At 45.9% G+C, this 19,933-nt stretch overlaps 1 protein-coding gene across 1 annotated transcript in view; it reads right to left on the reverse strand.

The window, feature by feature from the left end:
- Positions 1 to 5,604, reverse strand: part of LOC103186330 (G protein-coupled receptor kinase 5) — a 60,702-nt gene extending 55,098 nt beyond the window's left edge. The window contains exon 1 of the mRNA XM_042342912.1: positions 5,515 to 5,604. Coding sequence (XP_042198846.1) covers positions 5,515 to 5,566 — 52 coding nt within the window. The 5' untranslated portion in view covers positions 5,567 to 5,604. The remainder of the gene's footprint in view (positions 1 to 5,514) is intronic.
- Positions 5,605 to 19,933: the final 14,329 nt, after the last annotated feature.

The following is a 19,933-nucleotide window of genomic DNA, read 5'->3' on the forward strand; positions in this document are numbered from 1 at the left end:
GATGGAGCAGTGATCTCAGCCTTACAGGTATCTGGCAGAACATATACCCCAAGAGAGGTACTTTATTCACAAACTACAGCCCTCTCAAGCCAAACTAATTTACTAGCTAAGTGCCCTAGTTTTCCTCCCCCATCCTGGCTCACCATATTGCCCCTGAATCAATCCATGCCCCCATGAGCAAAGCAAACAGAGGCACATCTAACACTCATCCAATCATAACACATCTTAATTATACCTTACATTGCATATACAGTATCGTAGTTGTTAAACGATAACTGATAATATGATTGATAATGTCAAAGTACTGTGCATTTTTGTCACATCAACCTCGTTGGTATTGCAGTTGCCCATTATTAGTTTTGTTCTTTTTGGTCTGTTCATTTTATTGGTTTGATTGCTACCATTTATAATAATACTTCCACTTGGTACAGAGCCTTTCACATCATGAGGACGTCCCAAAGTACTTCATGGGAGACACTTGTAAAGTGGAGTGACTGTTTTGTGGGAAAAACGCTACAGATTATTTTTTACCAGATTTTAAAAAAAACTAGGCAGGGCTGGGCCGTAAGCAGCGGGCATCATCAAACTAGGTGTCTGTGGTCCACTCCCTGAATAACAGGCAGACATGAACCTGGAATTTCCATGTATATTTGGGATGCACGAAATGCTTAGCTTGGTTTGGATACTCTTAAGTACGGTGATGGGTTTCCGCATGTGTCAGACACCAGCCTGTCCATTCTAACACAGTTGGAATCCAGTCTACTTTAGGGAGGGAGGGGAGATGGGTGTCAAGGGGCCATCAGTCAAGTCAGTTAAGCAGCTGGGGGCATGCCAAGAGTTGTACTAAAGTGAATCCAGCTGCTGTAGAAACCACCCCGCAACAAAGAGCACAGGGAAGGCCAGGCAGTATTGCACAACCACTTCAGGAAATGGTTTCTGCAATTTTTTATTTTGGTCTTCGGCATTACTGACATGCGGAAACCCACTCAACGTACAAAAGGAAGAGTTCCGCATATGTACTGAAAGTAAATTTCCATTTGTCTGCTGTGAAGCGTTCAACTCTCTCTCCCCGGAGCGCTGCCCTGAACCATATTTAATTCCAGAGGATTTAGGCACAGATTGGGAAGAGCAATGGCTTGGGGACCACAGTGTCTGTTGGGGTAATGCTCATGTTTACAAGTTAAAGCCACATAGCCTGTCATTGCAAACACTGGCATGATTCCAGATGCTTGTCCAGCTAGGACCACCTAACACTCTAATAATAAGAATCCCATATGCAACCTTGGCGTCAGGTTCGACCCCCAATTGTCCTTCCTCCCCCACATCCGGTCCCTCACCAGCACCACCTTCTTCCACCTCCGACGCATCGCCCATCTTTTCGACCGTGCCTTTGGTCACCTTCCTCCCCTCCCCCTGGCTCGGCCCCAGGATTCGTTACTGTGAAGCGCTCTGAGATGCCGTCCAGCATGGAGGGCGCTATATAAATACAAGTTGTTTTTGAATAATACTTGCATTTGATATCCAACAACAGCAAAATTACATTTGTATAAGTGTCTTTCACGTTGGGAGGACGTCTCAAGGAGCTTCACGGGATATAGTGTAAAATGGATTGACTTTATATTTTGTGAGCAAAACGCGGCAGCCAGTTTGCGCGCAGCAGTGTCCCACAAACAGTCGTGGAGTGAGTGCCCAGTGTGTGTTCACCCTAGGGTTAACAGGAACTGAAAAAAATGAATCCGAGCTCCCAGAGACTGGTCTGCTCTGCCAGGTTCTGCTGATAAGCCTGGCGGGCTGGCCCATCATCAAAAGTGCCTTAAAAGTACAGGGGATCTGTTTGGTTCAGGAATTAAGACTACCGAGACCACCACAGAAGACTGACTCAATTGCACTATTCCATTGTCAAGCACGTCACTTTGGAGCTATTGAACCATAGACATTTACAGCAAAGAAGAAGGCCATCCGGCCTGCCGTGTCTGTGCTGGTTCTTTTAAAGAGCAATCCTTCCTGTTCCACTTACCTGGCCTTCCCTGAACCTCTGTAATTTCTTCTTTTTTAGATACCTAACTAGTTTTGAAAGCCGACACAGCGCCCAAAGAGATCCTGTTTAGCTTACCTTCCCCCTTTCCCCAGAGAATAGTCACTAGTTGGTTATTAGACATCTGACATGCCCAGGTTTGAGCCATTGCTAGGTGCAAATCAGACACCAGGAACTCCTTATAATAATAATCCTTGCATTTATCACGTGTCAAGATGTCTCAAAGTGCTTCACAGAATATACTGCAAAATGAATTGACTATTTTGTAGGCAAAATGTGGCAGCCAATTGTTCACAGCAATGTCTCACAAAGTTATGGATTGAGTGACCAAATGATAATTCTATTTTCTTATAATACCAGGAACTCATTATAATAATAACCCTTGCATTTAATAAGGTGCCTTATCACGTTGGTGAGACACCTCAAACCGCTTCACAGAATATACTGTAAATTGACTGTATTTTGTGAGCAAAACGCAGCAGCCAATTGCGCAACAAGATTACATTTGTATAGCGCCTTTCATGTCGGGAGGATGTCCAGGCACTGGACAGACTATAGCATTTCAGACCCAAGCTGGGGTTGGGGGGGAAAGGGAGGGAAGGCAAAGGGGAGTGGCCGATGGCATGGTCGAAGAGGAGGGTCTTGAGGTGGGACTTGAAGGAGGCTAAGGAGGGGGTGAGGCGGAGTGACTGGGGGATGGAATTCCAGAGGTTGGGGGCAGAGTGGCTGAAGGCTCTCCGCCAATGGAGGGCACGTGGTGTCGGGGGACATGGAGCAGGTCAGAGTCGGCTGAGCGGAGGGAACGGGCGAGTTGGTAGGGAGTTAGGAGGTCACAGAGGTAGGGTGGGGCGAGGCCATGGAGAGCTTTGTAGGTGAGGACCAGGATCTTGAACTGGATCCTCTGAAGGACAGGGAGCCAATAGTCGGGCGAGAGTGGGGGAGATGGGGTCACGGAGTTTGGTTCGGGAGAGGACACGGGTAAACAGTTTCTCACAAACAATCGTGGATTGAGTGAACAAATTATTCTGATAATTATTGTTTGTGAGCTACACAGCGATCAGTACAAAATGCACAAAGAGACTTTGCCTTCACAATGCTGAGCAACAGGTCAACATAAATGCAACACCACTTGGTTCATGGGTTATAGGGTTCACACGTTGCAGATTTATGGTATTTGATGGATAGGCAATCTTTGGCCTCTCTGTATAAAAGCGAGAAGTTACAGTTGGAGGAGTGCTTTCACTATGAAACACAACACCAACCACCCTCTCCTAACTTTCCACCGTGTCATATTCGATTACGCAACTCCTACAAAGAAACAGATTATTTCAGCAAAGCGCAGCTTCAATCAACGTCCCCACATATTCTGCAAGAACAACTGTTCGCTCGGCTAATACCCCAAACCAGCATCATCTGGCAAATTATTGCAATAATAGTAGTGACTGTGTAGCTGATCTTATTCACATTATAGATACATATGCAAAATCAGTCACGTAAGCCAACCTGTGGGATTCCCCAAAATACAGAGCTGTATTAAAGGTCCTAATAAAGTTAACACTAGGATGACTGTTTCAGTGTAAATCAATGAGTCACCACAGCACTCACTATACTCCAAGTATAATAGTTATTAAATATTTAAACACACGCATCGTACGTGTGGACTCTGACACGTCTCAGGAGAATCAGGGACGGCGAACTTATTGATCGGGCAGAAATTGTGGCCCACTACATCGGAATCACTTGCTCTGCTAATGGGAGAGGTTTGTGTTTCTGGGTAAGCACTCGGCCAAGGGGTGGGGGCACTCGGCCAAGGGGTGGGGGCACTCGGCCAAGGGGTGGGGGCACTCGGCCAAGGGGTGGGGGCACTCGGCCAAGGGGTGGGGGCACTCGGCCAAGGGGGGGGGGCACTCGCCAAGGGGGGGGGGCACTCGGCCAAAGAGAAGGGAGAGCACCCGCTAAAAGGGGGAGGGGGGAGAGTGAGGGAGGGGGGTACGACTGAGCTGGAACCACATGGCTTCCCCTGAGAGCTCAGATACAGAGAGAGGAAAATCAGCACGACCTTGGTTATAGCCCCCCCCCCCCACACACACACAGCGCCCCCACGCACCCGCACAGCCCCCCGCACACGCACGCACAGCCCCCCCTGCACATGCGCGCACAGCCCGCACACGCGCGCACAGCCCGCACACAGCCCCCCCGCACACAGCCCCCCCGCGCACAGCCCCACGCCCCCCGCACAGCCCCCCCCCACGCCCACAGCCCCCCCACACACAGCCCCCCCACACAAAGCCCCCCCACACACACGCACGCACAGCCCCCCCGGCACATGCGCGTACAGCCCGCACATGTGCGCACAGCCCCCCCGCCACAGCCCCCCCCCCCGCACACAGCCCCCCCCCGCACACAGCCCCCCCCCGCACTCAGCCCCCCCCCCCGCACACAGCCCCCCCACCCCGCACACAGCCCCCCCCACCCCGCACACAGCCCCCCCCACCCCGCACACAGCCCCCCACCCCGCACACAGCCCCACCCCCCGCACACAGCCCCCCCCGCACACAGCCCCCCCCCGCACTCAGCCCCCCCACCCCGCACACAGCCCCCCCCACCCCGCACACAGCCCCACCCCGCACACAGCCCCCCCACCCCGCACACAGCCCCCCCACCCCGCACACAGCCCCCCCACCCCGCACACAGCCCCCCCCCCGCACACAGCCCCCCCACCCCGCGCACAGCCCCCCCCCCCCCCGCGCACAGCCCCCCCCCCCCCCGCGCACAGCCCCCCCCCGCACACAGCCCCTCCCACCCCGCACAGCCCCCCCCACCCCGCACACAGCCCCCCCCCCGCACACAGCCCCCCCACCCCGCACACAGCCCCCCCCCCCCCGCACACAGCCCCCCCCCTCCCCACACAGCCCCCCCCCGCACACAGCCCCCCCACAGCCTGTAAGTGCTATTGTACCTACAGTCACACACTGTGTGTGTATGTGCACATGTATCAGTGCCCCTCCACTGTGAGGCCCCACAAACAGCACTGCACCGCACCACTGCCCTCCACAACCCACACCACTGCCCCGGGCTCCGGCTGCCGGGGGGGGGGGAGAGGGGAGGGGAGTGGGGGTAGAAGTGGGAGAGGGAGGAGAGGAAGGGGTGGGGGGAGAGGGGAGGTGGGGGCTGGTGCCGGGGTTACAGGGAGTGTTGCTCCCTGTGTGCCCTGTGTGTGAGTTGCCCCCCCGCTGCCCTGTGTGCCCTGTGTGCCCTGTGTGTGAGTTGCCCCCCCGCTGCCCTGTGTGCCCTGTGTGTGAGTTGCCCCCCCGCTGCCCTGTGTGCCCTGTGTGCCCTGTGTGTGAGTTGCCCCCGCCTGCCCTGTGTGCCCTGTGTGTGAGTTGCCCCCCCGCTGCCCTGTGTGCCCTGTGTGTGAGTTGCCCCCCCGCTGCCCTGTGTGCCCTGTGTGTGAGTTGCCCCCCCGCTGCCCGCCTTACCCTCTCTGGCTTTCAGTAGCACTGTGTTGGCGACGATGTTTTCCAGCTCCATCCTATCGGCGCTGTGTGGGACCCGGAGTGGGTCTGACCCGGGCTCGGCGCTGGGTCTGACCCGGGCTCGGCGCTGGGTCTGACCCGGGCTCGGCGCTGGGTCTGACCCGGGCTCGGCGCTGGGTCTGACCCGGGCTCGGGGCTGGGTCTGACCCGGGCTCGGCGCTGGGTCTGACCCGGGCTCGGGGCTGTGTGTGACCCGGGCTCGGTGTGTTGGCCTGGGATGGGCTGTGCTCACAGCTCCAGCTGGGAAGTGCTCTGCAATCAGTATCTCCCCTCATTGGTGGCCACAGCAGCCTCCTCCCTCCCTCCCTCCCTCTCTCTCTCTCTCTCCCTCCCTCCTCCTCCCTCTCTCTCTCTCCCCCTCCTTCCTCTCTCCCTCCTCCTCCCTCTCTCTCTCTCTCCCTCTTCTCTCTCTCCCTCCTCTCTCTGTCTCCCCCTCCCTCTTCTCTCTCCCTCTCTCTCTCCCCCTCCCTCTCTCTCTCCCCCTCCCTCCTCCTCTCTCTCTCTCTCCCTCTTCTCTCTCTCCCTCCTCTCTCTGTCTCCCCCTCCCTCTTCTCTCTCCTCCTTCTCTCTCCCTCTCCCTCCTCCTCTCTCTCTCTCTCCCTCTTCTCTCTCCCCTCTTCCTCTCTCTCTCTCTCTCCCCCTCCCTCCTCTCTCTCTCCTCTTCTCTCTCCCCTCCTTCCTCTCTCCCTCCTCCTCTTCTCTCTCTCCCTCCCTCCTCTCTCCCTCCTCCTCCTCTCTCTCCCTCCCTCCCTCCTCTCTCCTCCCCTCTGGGAAGCTTTGCTTCACTTTGTCCTTCTCCCTGACAATAACCTGCAACTCACTTCTCTGTCTCTCTCTTTCTCTCTCTCTCTCTCTGGGGCTATGCTATGTTAAGGCTCCTTTTTATTAAAAGAAATCTGAGAGGGAGGGTTTGCACTCCTGTACTTTGCATTTAGTTTTATTTTGTGTCACAGCTCTGTCCAGGTCACATTTTGGCTGCGTAATAAAGACTCCTTCAAATCATTCTTTTGAGGAGTACAATACTTTCCACTCTGTTTTGGCAATAACCTGCAGCTCAGCTCTCCCCAGGGACACACTGAGCTCCCAGTCTAGTTTAATTTAAGGTTATATTCTAATAATAATAACAATAATAATAATCCTTGCATTTGATATAGTGCTGGAGCTGCTGCGGCTGGGGTTACAGGGAGGGTTTTCTACATTTACTTCATTTTAACCGTGTTACTGCTCCCTCCCCCCAAACCCAACCCGGAGAGCGGAGGAGCTGCCTCAAGATGTCTCAAAAGCGCTTCATGGGATATATTGTAAATTGGATTGATTGTAAATTCGGAAAACTTTAAAAGACTTCTTCATCACCCAGATAATAACGTGTAGTTCAGCTCCTCTTCAGGTCACAATGGGCTCTCAGCTTCATTTAAAGTTATATTTACAAAACATCAAGACTTCGTAAACAAAATGCAAAATACTGCAGATGCTGGAAATCTGAAACAAAACACTTCTTAAATTTTTTTTGGCGGGGGTTTACAATACTTTGCATTTTGCTTTATGTAGCTCTCTGGGTTACATTGTGTTTCTTATTTGCTTTATTTATCCACAAAACAAGAACAACAGAATTACATTTATATCGCGCCTTTCACGTCGGAAGGACATTCCAAGGTGCTGGACAGTTTAGGGTTTGTTAAGATCGCTTGGAGTCTAGCTCCGTGGGCCTTGAAGCAGGCAAGGGAGAAAACTCTAAAACTTCTTAAATAGTTTCCTTTTTTTGGTGGGGTGGGGGGTTTACAACAGTTTGCATATTCTCGCTGTGACCTCAACATGCAGCTCAGCTCAACACTGGTTTACACTGTGGCTCTCAGTCTGGTTTCATTTTGGGTTATATTCACACACAATAAGATGTCTTTAAAGAGATTTATTTTGTGGGGGGGAGAAGAGATCACAATGCTTTGCATTTTGACCCATTGATTTGTTTTAATTTTACATCCCCTGTTATGATAATAACCTGCAGCTCAGCCCTGGCCTGCTCTCTCTCTAGGTTACATTGTGGCTCCCAACCCGATTTTATTCATTGTGACGTTCACAAAACACTGGGATTGTTTAAGAGTTGTTGTACAGTCAAACCTGTTTTCAGCAACCACTCAGGGGACTGGACCAAAGTGGCCTTTATATAGGGTTTGTCAGTGTGTGTAGAATTTCTAAGTGTAAAGAAAAATTAGAAAAATACAGTGTGCATATGAACCCATAAATCACACTAATTTTAATAAAGTAAAAAATCAATTACAAAATACAAATTGTCACTGAGTCAAACATTTCCTCGGGCCCATGTGTAGACTCCGGCTAGACTCCTAGCGTACACCAACACTGGCCTGAGGACCATATCTGGCTGTTAAAAAGAGTATCAGTCTAGTGACAGGACTAAAGAAACGTGGCCACAGTTTGCGATGGACAGGTAGTTGCTGAATAGAGGTGGTTTATTATGTTAAAATCAGTCTGGACTGTAGTTGACAGCAGGTAATTGCTGAGAAGAGGTTGTTACTTTAACAGATTGACTGTATAAGGGGAACCATCAATTTGCTTTATTTTGCATCTCCACCGAGACACTAATTTGTATTTTACCACTGTGTTATTTTGCGGTTCCCCTTTCCTCGTTTCACTGTATTCACAAAATAGTTACAAACTCTCCTGAAACAAATAAACAGACTGTATCATATTTTTCCTGGGAGGTGTGTGTGTGAGTGAACTCATCAGTCAAATGTATTTTGTTTATTTTTCATACCACCCACCCCACCACCACCACCGATAACAGGGCACCCGTGGCTTTCTGTCCTGCATTCACAAAAAAAGCTCCAAACTAACTTTATCAGCGTTATCTGGTGGAGTGTTGCTTTAAGTATATTGCTTATTGGCCCAATAATTTGTTTTATTCCAAACCGCCATGACAGTAACACTCTCTCCTGTGTTGTCTTGTGGCTTCCTGCCCGTTTATTTATCCTTGTCCTCCCGATGTGAAAGACACTAAAGACACAAATGTAATTTGTTGTTGTTACATTCAGAAAATGCTACAAAAAAACTCCATCAGCAACCGCACTCATTGAAACACCCAATAATGAAGGATTATGGCCCATTTGCATTAGCTTTTTACGCTTTTTCTCTCCCTCGTCTCTTCCTCTTTTAGTTTCCGTTCCGCAAAGACATCAGTATATCACGTGTCATGTTTGCCTCTTTATTTATTTTGAAATAGAAGTGTTGCTTTTGGTTTGTTTGAAAACTGAAAAAAAAACCTGACATGAGTTTAAGTAACCCCATTGAGTGTTGGTTACTGCCCTGCACAGGAAAGTGTTAGGTTCCACCCCGACATTGTGGTTTAATTGATCTAGTCCAGACTGGTTGTAAGGACATGAGAATTATACGAGAAGTTCAACCAAGAAGCTATTTAGTCCATTTTCCTCTCATATCACCCTTCATATCCTCCCATCACTGCATCAAGCTTTTTTGTTAGATGAATCTCTTGTCCTGGCCTCAACCAGCCTTCCTAATAATCTGTCTTAATAACCATTGATTAATTATCCTCTGGATAAAGAAATACTTCCTGATGTCTATCCTGAAATTGCCCTTGCATCCTTAAACCTGTGTTCTCTTGTTCTGTTGTCATGGTGCATTCCAAATGATGTTCTGGGGGGGGGAAATTCTGTGTGTTTTCACAGCAACGTAAACACACTGCAGTAACCAACATAGCAACATTTGAATGGCGTTTATAAAAACTCCCTTTCGGAAATCTAGCCTGCCTAATATTTCCTAGTACAGTGACCACACTCCTTTATGTACTGTGCTACTTTCCAACAATAAATATGTCAGCTTGGCTCAGTTGATAACACTCTCCTCTGAGTCACAAGGTTGTGGGTGCAAGCCACGAGTTGGGACTTGGTACCCATATAGTCTATGCTGATACTCCGGGGGGGTGAGGAGTGGGAGGTGGGGGAATCAGAGAGCTGCGTTGAGACAAGTGTTATTCTTCAGATGAGACATTAAACCGAGGTCCTGTCTGCCTGTTCTGATGTACATTAAAGTTCCCTTGTTACTATTTGAAAAGAGAAAGGTCTTTCTCCCAGCATCCTTGCCAAAAATCCTCAAGGTAAAATTTGATCATTCACTTCATGGCTGTTTGTAAGACATCGCTGTGAAAAGTCATTACTACAATAAAATCCTGTGAAGTGCTTTGATAATTTGATAAGGTGCTTTATCAAATTCCACCTAGTTCTAGATTTACTCTATTGATATAACATTCAGAGCACCCTGAATGTTGCAATGTCTCACAATTAACCAACATCAGTGTTAATTCTTAAGAAAACCTTCACTAAAGTTAAGACTGAATTTAACAATTACTCCCCAAGGATATTAGAAGCAAGTATGAAAGTCAAGAGGAAACCTTATTTTTCCTTATCAAGCAAGGAGAAGGAGATTAGGGCTGAAAAGTGGAATGCTTTCATATTTATAGGCAACCCGTTTGAGCATCAAGCATTCCACAGTCAGAAATATATGATAGTGACATGCAAAGCAACGCTCTTTCTACTCTGCTCCAACAATGTGCCTCAGACTTAAACATCACACGCACACTCCCTCCTGCACCAGTGTACACATTTTCCATTTCCCACACCTGCCATCCTGTGGCCTCTCTGGGGTCTATTTTATGCCGATCACTAAAAATAAAGGCATAGCAAAAACATCGCTATTTTTAGCGATCAGCTTAAGTTAACCTCCTCTGAGTGAGATTGTCAATATAGAATTGAGTTAAAGGCAGCTTTGTCCTCACTAGGAACTGTCCAAACTCACTGCACCAACAGACAGAGGAGACTTATATCCCATCAGTTTAGGCTGGATAATGAATCCATAATGGAGGTGAAAGGCCAGTTACTAACCCTTTGCAGAACCCAATCCCACCAAGTAGCATATTTTTACCCAAAGCGTAATAGATTTCCGGAATAAACTAACAGTTTAGACGGTAATCCAATCTTTTGGCTGCTGAAGCACGCATTATAAATGCACCTAGCAGGCAACATCGCCATGTATTTCTGTTGAGAAAAGGAATTGAGGGTTATGGTGAGAAGGTGACACGTTTGTTAGGCTTTAATGTGCTTTTGTCCTTAAACGTTCTTATGTTCTTATGATTCCAAACAGCCTTGGGTTGTGTGCTATGGCCAGTTTCAATATCCATCATGGCTTTTGCTTAATGGAATAAAAAGTTGAAAACTGGTGGACTTTTTGAGGCTATAATTGAATCTTGGGGTTCTGCCAATATTTACTTCCCCTTAAGGATTCATACTCATGCTCTATGGCATAACATGAACTGGTTGATTGTAACACAGTCAGCTATTTGTTATCCTCTATATAATCTCAGGAGAAGCACCTCTTATCTTTGCTTTCAATTTATACCAGTTGAATATATTTGTAGACCCACTGTACATATTGTCTCCATGTTATTTGTATTGAAGGTAGTTTGAGGCCAAGGTGGAAAATGAGCAAAGAATTGGAAGGTGATGATGATTCCAGCAGAAACAACAATTTATTAATAATAGTCCTTGAATTTGATATAGCGGCTTATCACGTTATTGAGACGTCCCAAAGCGCTTCACAGAATATACTGTAAAGTGATTAGACTGTATATTTTGTGAGCAAAACGCGGCAGCCAATTGCACCCAGCAGATTTAAATCAGGGAACCCACAGTCCTGATCCCAGACTGTTCAGCGCCTTGGGATTCCCTCCCAACATGAAAGGCACTTTACAAGTGTAATTTTGTTGTTGTTGTTAAATACATTATGGACATAGCTCATACAAATTGCGCACTTTTCATTAATTTATGTTTGGCACAACCTAAGGTATTGACTGTTTCCCAACAGGATATTGTATACAGGATGTCTCACTGTCATGTCTGCAAAGCAGATTATAGAAATATAAAAAAAGTAATGAATACACAAGGCATTCAATACAGCATCAGGCATTTGATAAAGTGTTTTTTATCCCCAAAAAGTAGGTATTTGAGCTTGCAATGATTAATTTCTTGTTCGGCCTTTTAAGAAATATAGGCATAAGAAGATAAGAATGTACAGGGACTGGAGAAGACTATTGTGGTTCATCTGGTCTCTGCAACCCATGTTCAGCTTTTTGTTCCCCTCAATCAATTTCTTCTTCAAATAGTTGTTCAGGACCTGGAGTGTATCCTCAAGGTGTGAAACAGACCCTTGTCCACGCCTTCGCCACTTCCTGGTTGTATTTTTCTAATAAGCTCCTCGCCGTTCTCCCTAACTCCACAGCCAGAATTTCAACTCATCCAAAACTCTACAGTCCTCATCCTCACTCGCACCAAACTCCATATGTGCATCACCCCAACCATCACCAAGATCCACTGGCTCCCTGTCTCTCAGTAATAATAATCCTTGCATTTGGTATTGCGCCTGATCAGGTCAAAAGGACAGCTCAAAGTGCTTCACAGGATTTACTGTAAAGTGGATTGACTGTACTTGAGGCAAATGCAGCAACATAATTGCGCACAACAAGCATCCCACAAACACCCATGGATTGAGTGGCCGATTTTATTTTGGGGATTGTTGGCCAGAACACCAGGAGAAACTCACTTCTGTTTTCAAACAGTACCATGGGATCTTTAACATTCTCCTGAACAGGCAAACGGGACCTAGGTTTAACATCTCACCTGAAGGAGATCAATCAGTAGATCAATTTCAAGATCCTTACCCTTACCTATGCATTCTAGCAATTTGCTATCTCCCAGATCTCCTCCTACCCCATTCCTATAATCTCTCCTTCTGATCAGCTAAATTGGGCTTGCTGCACATCCCCACCCTACCCATCCACCATCAGTAGCCAAAGTTTCCAATTCTATGTGCTTAACCTCTGGAACTCCATCCCTTGAGTTTGGATCTGCCAATGGTCACCTTCTACCCCCTCTACCCTCCCCACTACTTGGTGTCCGAGCCTCCATTGTGAAGCACTCTGAGATGTTATTTTATAAGAAGGGCACTATTTGAATGCAAATTGTTGTTGTATGCGGGATTGTGCAATGCAATGAATGATTATAAAGCTGGTTTGTGATTTTGTGCGACTCACGGAATGGAACAAAATCACAAACATTTTTAACATCCCATTGTGGAAGTAATATTGTACCGAATGGCTATCTATCATCCCAAACTTCACTTGGGGGAAGTAAGTGGGGTCTCCTTGGAGCTGAACTAACTCCAAGGTGACATGCCTGGCAATGAATTGTTGGAATCGAGGCAGCCCTCTGTGGTGGTCTCGGTAGTCCAGTTCCTGAGCCAGACAGGTCCACAGTATTCCAGAGCACTGCTGGATGACAGCACAGACAGCCTGGCTCATCGATGACTTGGAAATAGGACTTGGAAAGGCAGACCAGTCACCTGGGACACAGATGCTTCCCACACAGTTCTTGTTAGCCCTGCAAGCCAAAGCCCTAATGGGTAAGGTGGTCCTAGCTGGACAGTTTTATCTTTGAATCCCATTTTCTGTAGTTTTTAAAAAACTTTACAAGAAAAACAGCTTCAAAATTAAACACTGTATTTTTTTAAAAATTGACAAATTCTGTACCATCTAATTGGTATGTTTATAGAGTAAATCTAAACCCAGGTGGAATTTCTACCCAATTGTGTTATTAATGTTATTAATGATATTCTGTAAAGGTCTTTGAGACGTCTTGAAGACGTGATAAGGAGCTATATCAAATGCAAAGATTATTATATTATTATTATATCCTGCAAGGCAGACAATAGTGCCCTTAATTTTCCAATAATAATAATAATCCTTACATTTGATATAATTTCTTCCACATTAGGAGGGCATCTCAATGCGCTTGCAGGATTCACTGTGAAGTGGGGTGACTGTGTGTTTTGAGGGTGAACAAGAGCTAAGTAAAAACCTCTATCCTATGTCACCCTCCTTTGGAGACTAATTAAATCGCTTGATAATAATAATAATAATCCTTGATAGTTGAGGCTAAATAATTTGACAGAATATTCCATTATATTATTTAATTAAATTCGCAGACACTGTTGTTAAAAAACAGTGATCTTTCTCGCATCTCGGCGGTCGATCGTTGAACCATTCAGTGAAGGCTGTTACACTCAGTGAAGGCTTCTGCTTCTAAATGCCTCTCCCACAGTGAAGCACCAGAGGTACACTCGGGCAGTCCAAGGTGACTCATGTACTGACTTCCCCTCTCTGGCCTCATGCTGACCTCTACTTGGCTTCTTGCACTGATGACGTGGGCAAGATCAACGGTGTGTGAGGAGTGACAGGCACAGCCTCATTCCTCACCAGGCCATCAACCCGCTGTGCCATTAGGTTAACAGAGCGTTCAACTGTTTCATTTGGGATTTTCATTTTTGGGTTCTGTTTTTATAATTTACAAAATAATAATAATCCTTGCATTTGATATAGCTCCTTATTATGTCCTTGAGACGTCTCAAACTGCTTCACAGAATATACTGCAAGGTGTATTGACTGTGTATTTTGTGGGCGAAATGTGGCAGCCAATTGCGCATAACAGTGTCCCACAAACAGTCGTCGGTCCAGTTATCAAATTTTTTTGTGTTGGGGACGGTGGGATTATTACCCTCGGAAAGTCAGAACCCGGAAGGTTTCGCCCTACCTGGGACTTGAACCCAGGTCCTCTAATTGCAAGGCGAGCACACTAACCACTATAGGACTCCTAAAAATGGGATAGCTCCACTGCTGGATAAACAATCCCACAAATAAATATGGTCATTCACTTCACAGCTGTTTGTGGGACATTGCTGTGCACTAATTGGCTGCCGCATTTACCCACAAAATACCCACTCATTGCCCTCTACGGTATATTACAGTATGGGATTACAGCTTTGGGACATACTCTCCATGTGAAAGGAGTTATAGCAAATGTAAGGCTTATTATTATTGTTTTTGTTGTTATTAATAAAGATTCTTGCCAGTAAGGCACAAGGCCATACTGACCCAAAGGTTCGAATCTCAGACTTTTATTGAGTTAGCTGATCTCCACAGGGGCAGCAGATGGAGTGCTGCCATCAGCCTCAATAATAACAATAATAATAACCTATTTCTAATTATAATATTATAGTAATAATCCTTGCCTTGATATAGCATCTTATCACGTTGTTGAAACATCTCAAAGCGCTTCACAGGAAATACAGCAGCCAGTTGTGCACAGAAATGTCTGATAAACAGTCATGGAGTGAATAACCAATTTTGTTTGGGGGATTGTTGGCCAAGACACCGGGAGAAACTCCCTTCTCTTTTCGAATAGTGTCATGGAATCTTTACCATCCACCTGAACAGGCAGATGGGATCTCGGTTTCACATCTCATCCAAAGTATGGCATCTCTGACAAAGTAACACATCCTCAGCACTATGTTAAAGTTTCAACTTAGACTATGTCCCGTCGTGGGGCTTGAAACCACAACCTTCTGACTCAGAGGTGATAGCAGTACCACAAAGCCAGGTTGACACATTCTCCCCCTTCTCCCTTGCTCTTTATCTCTTTCCAGATAGTAAGCAAGTGAGAAGGGGGACAACACGTTCCAGACCTCCAGTTGCCACTCAAGGTCCGCTGATGTTCTGTTGGCTTGTCTGGTAGACATCAAGGCCTGGATGAGCGCAAACTTCTTGCAACCAAAAGTCAACCAAGACAAGAGCCATATTCCTTGGCTCCCATCAACGATTTCTGTCCTGCGGCTGTGATCCTCAACCTCCTTCAGACTCACCGAATCGGTGCATAACCTAGCCATCCAGTTCAACTCCTAGCTTTCCTTCCTTCCCCACATCCGGTTCTTGATCAGGACCACCTTCCTCCACCTCCGCCACATTGCCCGCCTCCGACTGTACATCATCCCATATGCAGCCAAAACACTCGTTCAAATACTGATCCAAAACTCCACATGTCCCTCGTGTCCTCCGTTCCACCATTGGCAGCCACTACGCCTAAAACTCTGGAACAGTCTTCCTCTATCGTTCCTACTTGCCCCTTCCTTCCCCATCTTCAGATCACATCTGAAGACCTTCCTCTTCGACTGTGCTTACGGTCACCTCCCCTCTCCCTTGGCTCGGCCTCGTGCTCTGACACCGTCTGGTGCTCTGGGACACTACCCTGCATGAGGAGCACTATATAAATGCAAGTTGTTTTGGTGACACAATCTGCCGCTTCTCCTTTGCTCATTATCCAATCCTGTCATTGTGAAGCACTCAAAGATGTTACTTTGTGAAGGGAGTGATATAGATTCAAGGTGTGCTTGGATACTCACACATGCGTCTCTGGTGTAACAGTTAAAAGAAGCATAAAAACATCTGCAGACTAGGGATTATTTTTTGCTGTTGGCTCACTCACCGTTTTCCATGCATATTGAAGGTACATCATGTGTAAGATAAGATCGATTTTAGCCACAATGTTTTTGGCACATACGTTACGAAACTAGGCATTATAATCTTTATATGGTCTACCCACACCCTAATAATAATCCTTACATTTTGATAAAGTGCCTTATCACATTGTTGAGACGTCTCAAAGCGTTTCACAAAACATATCGTAAAGCGAATTGACTACATTTTGTGGGCAAAAAGGTGAAGCCAATTGCACACAGCAATATCCCACAAACAGTCGTTGATTGAGTGACCATTGTTATTTTAAATTACAATTATTATCTTCTTAAAAAAAATATTTATTTATTTGGGGATAAATTTATACACCAGATAAAGGGGGTTGTTTCATGAAAAATAGTGTGAGCCACCTCAAATATAGAATGAAACAAATCGCAGAATTTCTTCCGTTTATCAATCATGAATCATGAACCACACACAAATCTGAGTTTAACAACACTGGTCGATAACATCCAAACAGGCCATTCGGCCCAACTCATTCATGCCAGTGTTTATATTCTACATGCGCCTCCGACTGACCTAATCCCTCCCTCTAACATTCCTCCCTACCGTTCCATTCCCTTCTCCCGAATGTATTGCAAAGTGTCAGCTATTTACAAAGAAACATTTTAAAGAAGTACTTCATCCCTAATCCTCATTAGCAGCTGTTTTTAAAACAAATGGCTTTTTGTAGGAAAATCAGATCTGGTGCTTGAAAAGAAAAAAACTACAGGCTTGAAATTCCACCCAGTGTTAGCCTGTAAAAACCATTTGGCCTCAAGATTTAATTGCACAGAACTTGTAGAATTCAGTCACAATTTAGAGGCCGGTTTTCCAAAGGAATCAACTTACAAAGTGTTCCCAGTGACTTCTGTTTTTGTTACAAATTACAAAGACTGAGTTTAATAATTTTTCACAGTTCTGCAGAATCTTAAATTTTAAGATGAAAGGGTGTAATGTTGGGGCTTATATCTTCGTATTATTAATATTAATACTCTGCAGGGTGTCCACAAAGTCCTGATATCCCCTGTTACAAAACAATGATATGAGACTCCAGAGGAGCTGAAACAAACGTCAGAGCTACATTTCTCCTCATCATTCCATCATGTTACGGAACATGGCGACGGATCATTATCTGCCATGAAAGTGATGGCATTCACCGATCGTCTGGATGTCTAAATACAGTTAAACACTTGTTTAGATCACCAATAGGGAATTCTGTGGATAACAGGCAATGGGTGAAGGTTGGCTTATGGGAACTCAGGATCTATTTCTGGTGCTAGGGACAGACTCACTCCCAGTCACCAGCGAGGTTCCCAGTTAGAAACTGAGTTGCAGTAAATCCTGTTATAAACCACTGCTTTTTTGACCCCATCAATACTGTCCTAATAAAGTCACAGTCCCAAAAAAACATGCAACCATATTATTGAGGATGGAATTAGAGTGCGGTAATTTCTAACCTTGGAAGAACTCTTTTATAGACGGATGGGGGAGCTGGGTGCATTGTAATTCTCTACGCCAGGCAGACCAGTTGTCCTTGTTCGATTATGATCCTCACACTTCTTAACATGCCCGCCCCAATGCCTCAATAAATCTGCTTTGTGAGCAGCTTCAAGTTCAACTTTTAAGAGAATGGAAAGGGGAATTGCCACTGTTATTCAAAGGGAAACATAATGTCAATGTTTTGCAGATACTATATACTGCATGTTTGCAGCGTGTTTTAAGGTGCGTGTGCGTGTGTTATGTCAAGGTGTATTGAAAAGTAAGTTTTTTGTTAAATAGCATGTTAACTAGTTGAAGTCATTATCAACCAGCTTTCTGTTTCAAGGATTACAAATCCAGTATTATTGGTGAATTAATTAATTCTGAGTTATTTTAAACCAGCTTGTCCATTTCCAAAGAGCATTGCATTAGTACTACTAACCACAATCACATTCATAACGCTATTAAAGTGGAGAACCTGATATCTGCACTATTTGGGACCAGCCCCATTGTGGATATGAGTTCTCTGTGTGTTTGTGTGTGCGCTTATTATCCTCCTTCGGGAGTAGGTAAACCGGGTCTCCTAAAGGCTGAACTTACTCTAAAGTAATGTGCTTGCCAACAGAATGCTGGAACTGAGTCAGACTTCTGTGGCTGTCTTGGTAGTCTGGTTCCTGAGCCAGGCCGGGTCTGCTGTGTTCCCGGACACTGCTGATGACAGCACAGCCAGCCTGGCTCATCGGCAGACTGGTCATTCAGAGCAGAGATTCTTCCCTCTCAGTTCCTGTTAATCCTGTGAGCCAAATTCCTGATAGTTTCCAGCTAATAGGCAGCGGGAAGCTTACCAGACAGTGCAGTCAATGGCATTGCTCTATACACTATGGGGACTCCAGGATCTTAACGTATTGAGTCTGACAGATGGCTGACCAAAAATAATTTTGTGTGTGTGTCTGTCTCTGGCTTTGTGTGTGTCTGCCTCAAATCCTGCATTCATTGGATCAAATCCCTCTGCCTTGTGGTACTGGTTCACAGTCCTGCTCAGGTATATTGTATTGTGTATGCAGTAAGGGCTCATGTATGTGGGTAATTAAAATGAAATTCTGCTCACAACAACAACAATAGGTCGTGGAGTCCAGTAGTGTAGTGGTTAGCGCACTTGCCTCACCGAGTTTCCCCCACAAAAATGAAAAACAGTGATTTAATTTTACAGTATATTCTGTGAAACACTTTGAGATGTCAAAATGACATGATTACGCACTATATTAAATGCAAGAATTATTATTAACAAGTTCAGTTTTGTAGCAGAGTACCAATGGGGTTAGACATACTTTCAGTAGTTGGTATCAAGTTCCACTGTGCGCTGCTTTAATTCATTGCTGCCCAGTGAAAATCGAGATTTATCACCAGCAGAAAAACGAGGAGTTTAGAAGGATTTATAAAACATAGAATAAGGAACAAAACATAGTAAAATAAGGAAGGTTTTAACACAAATGGCTGTTGCAGTCAAGTCCCTCTACAGTATTCGAAAGGGAATTGAATAAATACCTGAAAACAAGTAATCCTTGCATTTGGTACAGCGCCTTTCAGGAGGACGTCCCAAAGCGCTTCACAGGACTTACTGTGAAGTGGACTGACTGTGTGTCTGTGTAGGGGAACTAAAGGGCACGGTGGAAGAGCAGAGGAATGGGATTAGAGTAGACTTCTCCTTTGGGAGATTTAGCACCACGACAGACACGAAGGGCCTACCGACCTCCTGCTGTCTATCATTATGATGAAACGCTTTGAAACGTCCTCCTGACATGAAAGGCACAATACAAATGTCATTCGTTGTTGTTGGAACATTCATTTGGTGTGTGTCTGGTGCTACATGATGCAATGAATCGCCACCTATTGTCACAGAGTGGAACTGCCAGACCTGAGACAGTAATAGGACTTCTCTTTTATAAATTACTGACTGACTTGCAATTTCTGCCCTCGACTTCCTTGGTGTACAGTTGTTCTCTTCTCAGCCCAGATGTGATGTGAATAAGTAAAAATTAATTAGATCTTTTGAACATCTTTAAGGCCCTATTATTGAGTCGTTTGTCCCACTTTGTGCTCCGAGACACCGCCCAGCGGGAAGTGTGCTATATAAATGCAAGTTGCTGTTCTTGTTATTTTTAAATAAGTTCTATATGCACCCGGGAAAATGACTAAATCAAGCACTAATTTGATAAGTCACACAATTGTTGCTTGCTTTCTCCCTCATTTTATATTTATTAGAAATAATAAATGCGTCCCATCTGCTCTACCCGGTTGCTTTGCTCAGCTGGTTCTGGTGTCCTGCACATCCCTCGTCCCCTCCACTCCACCTTCAGCGGCCGTGCTTTCAGCCATTACGCCCCGAATCTCTGGAACCCTCCGCCTCAACCTTTCTGCCTTCCTTCCTCCTTGTCCGTCTTCAGATCACACCTG

The sequence above is a fragment of the Callorhinchus milii genome, unplaced genomic scaffold (genome assembly GCF_018977255.1).
Source record: "Callorhinchus milii isolate IMCB2004 unplaced genomic scaffold, IMCB_Cmil_1.0 Scaffold1, whole genome shotgun sequence".
Classification (NCBI taxonomy): domain Eukaryota; kingdom Metazoa; phylum Chordata; class Chondrichthyes; order Chimaeriformes; family Callorhinchidae; genus Callorhinchus; species Callorhinchus milii.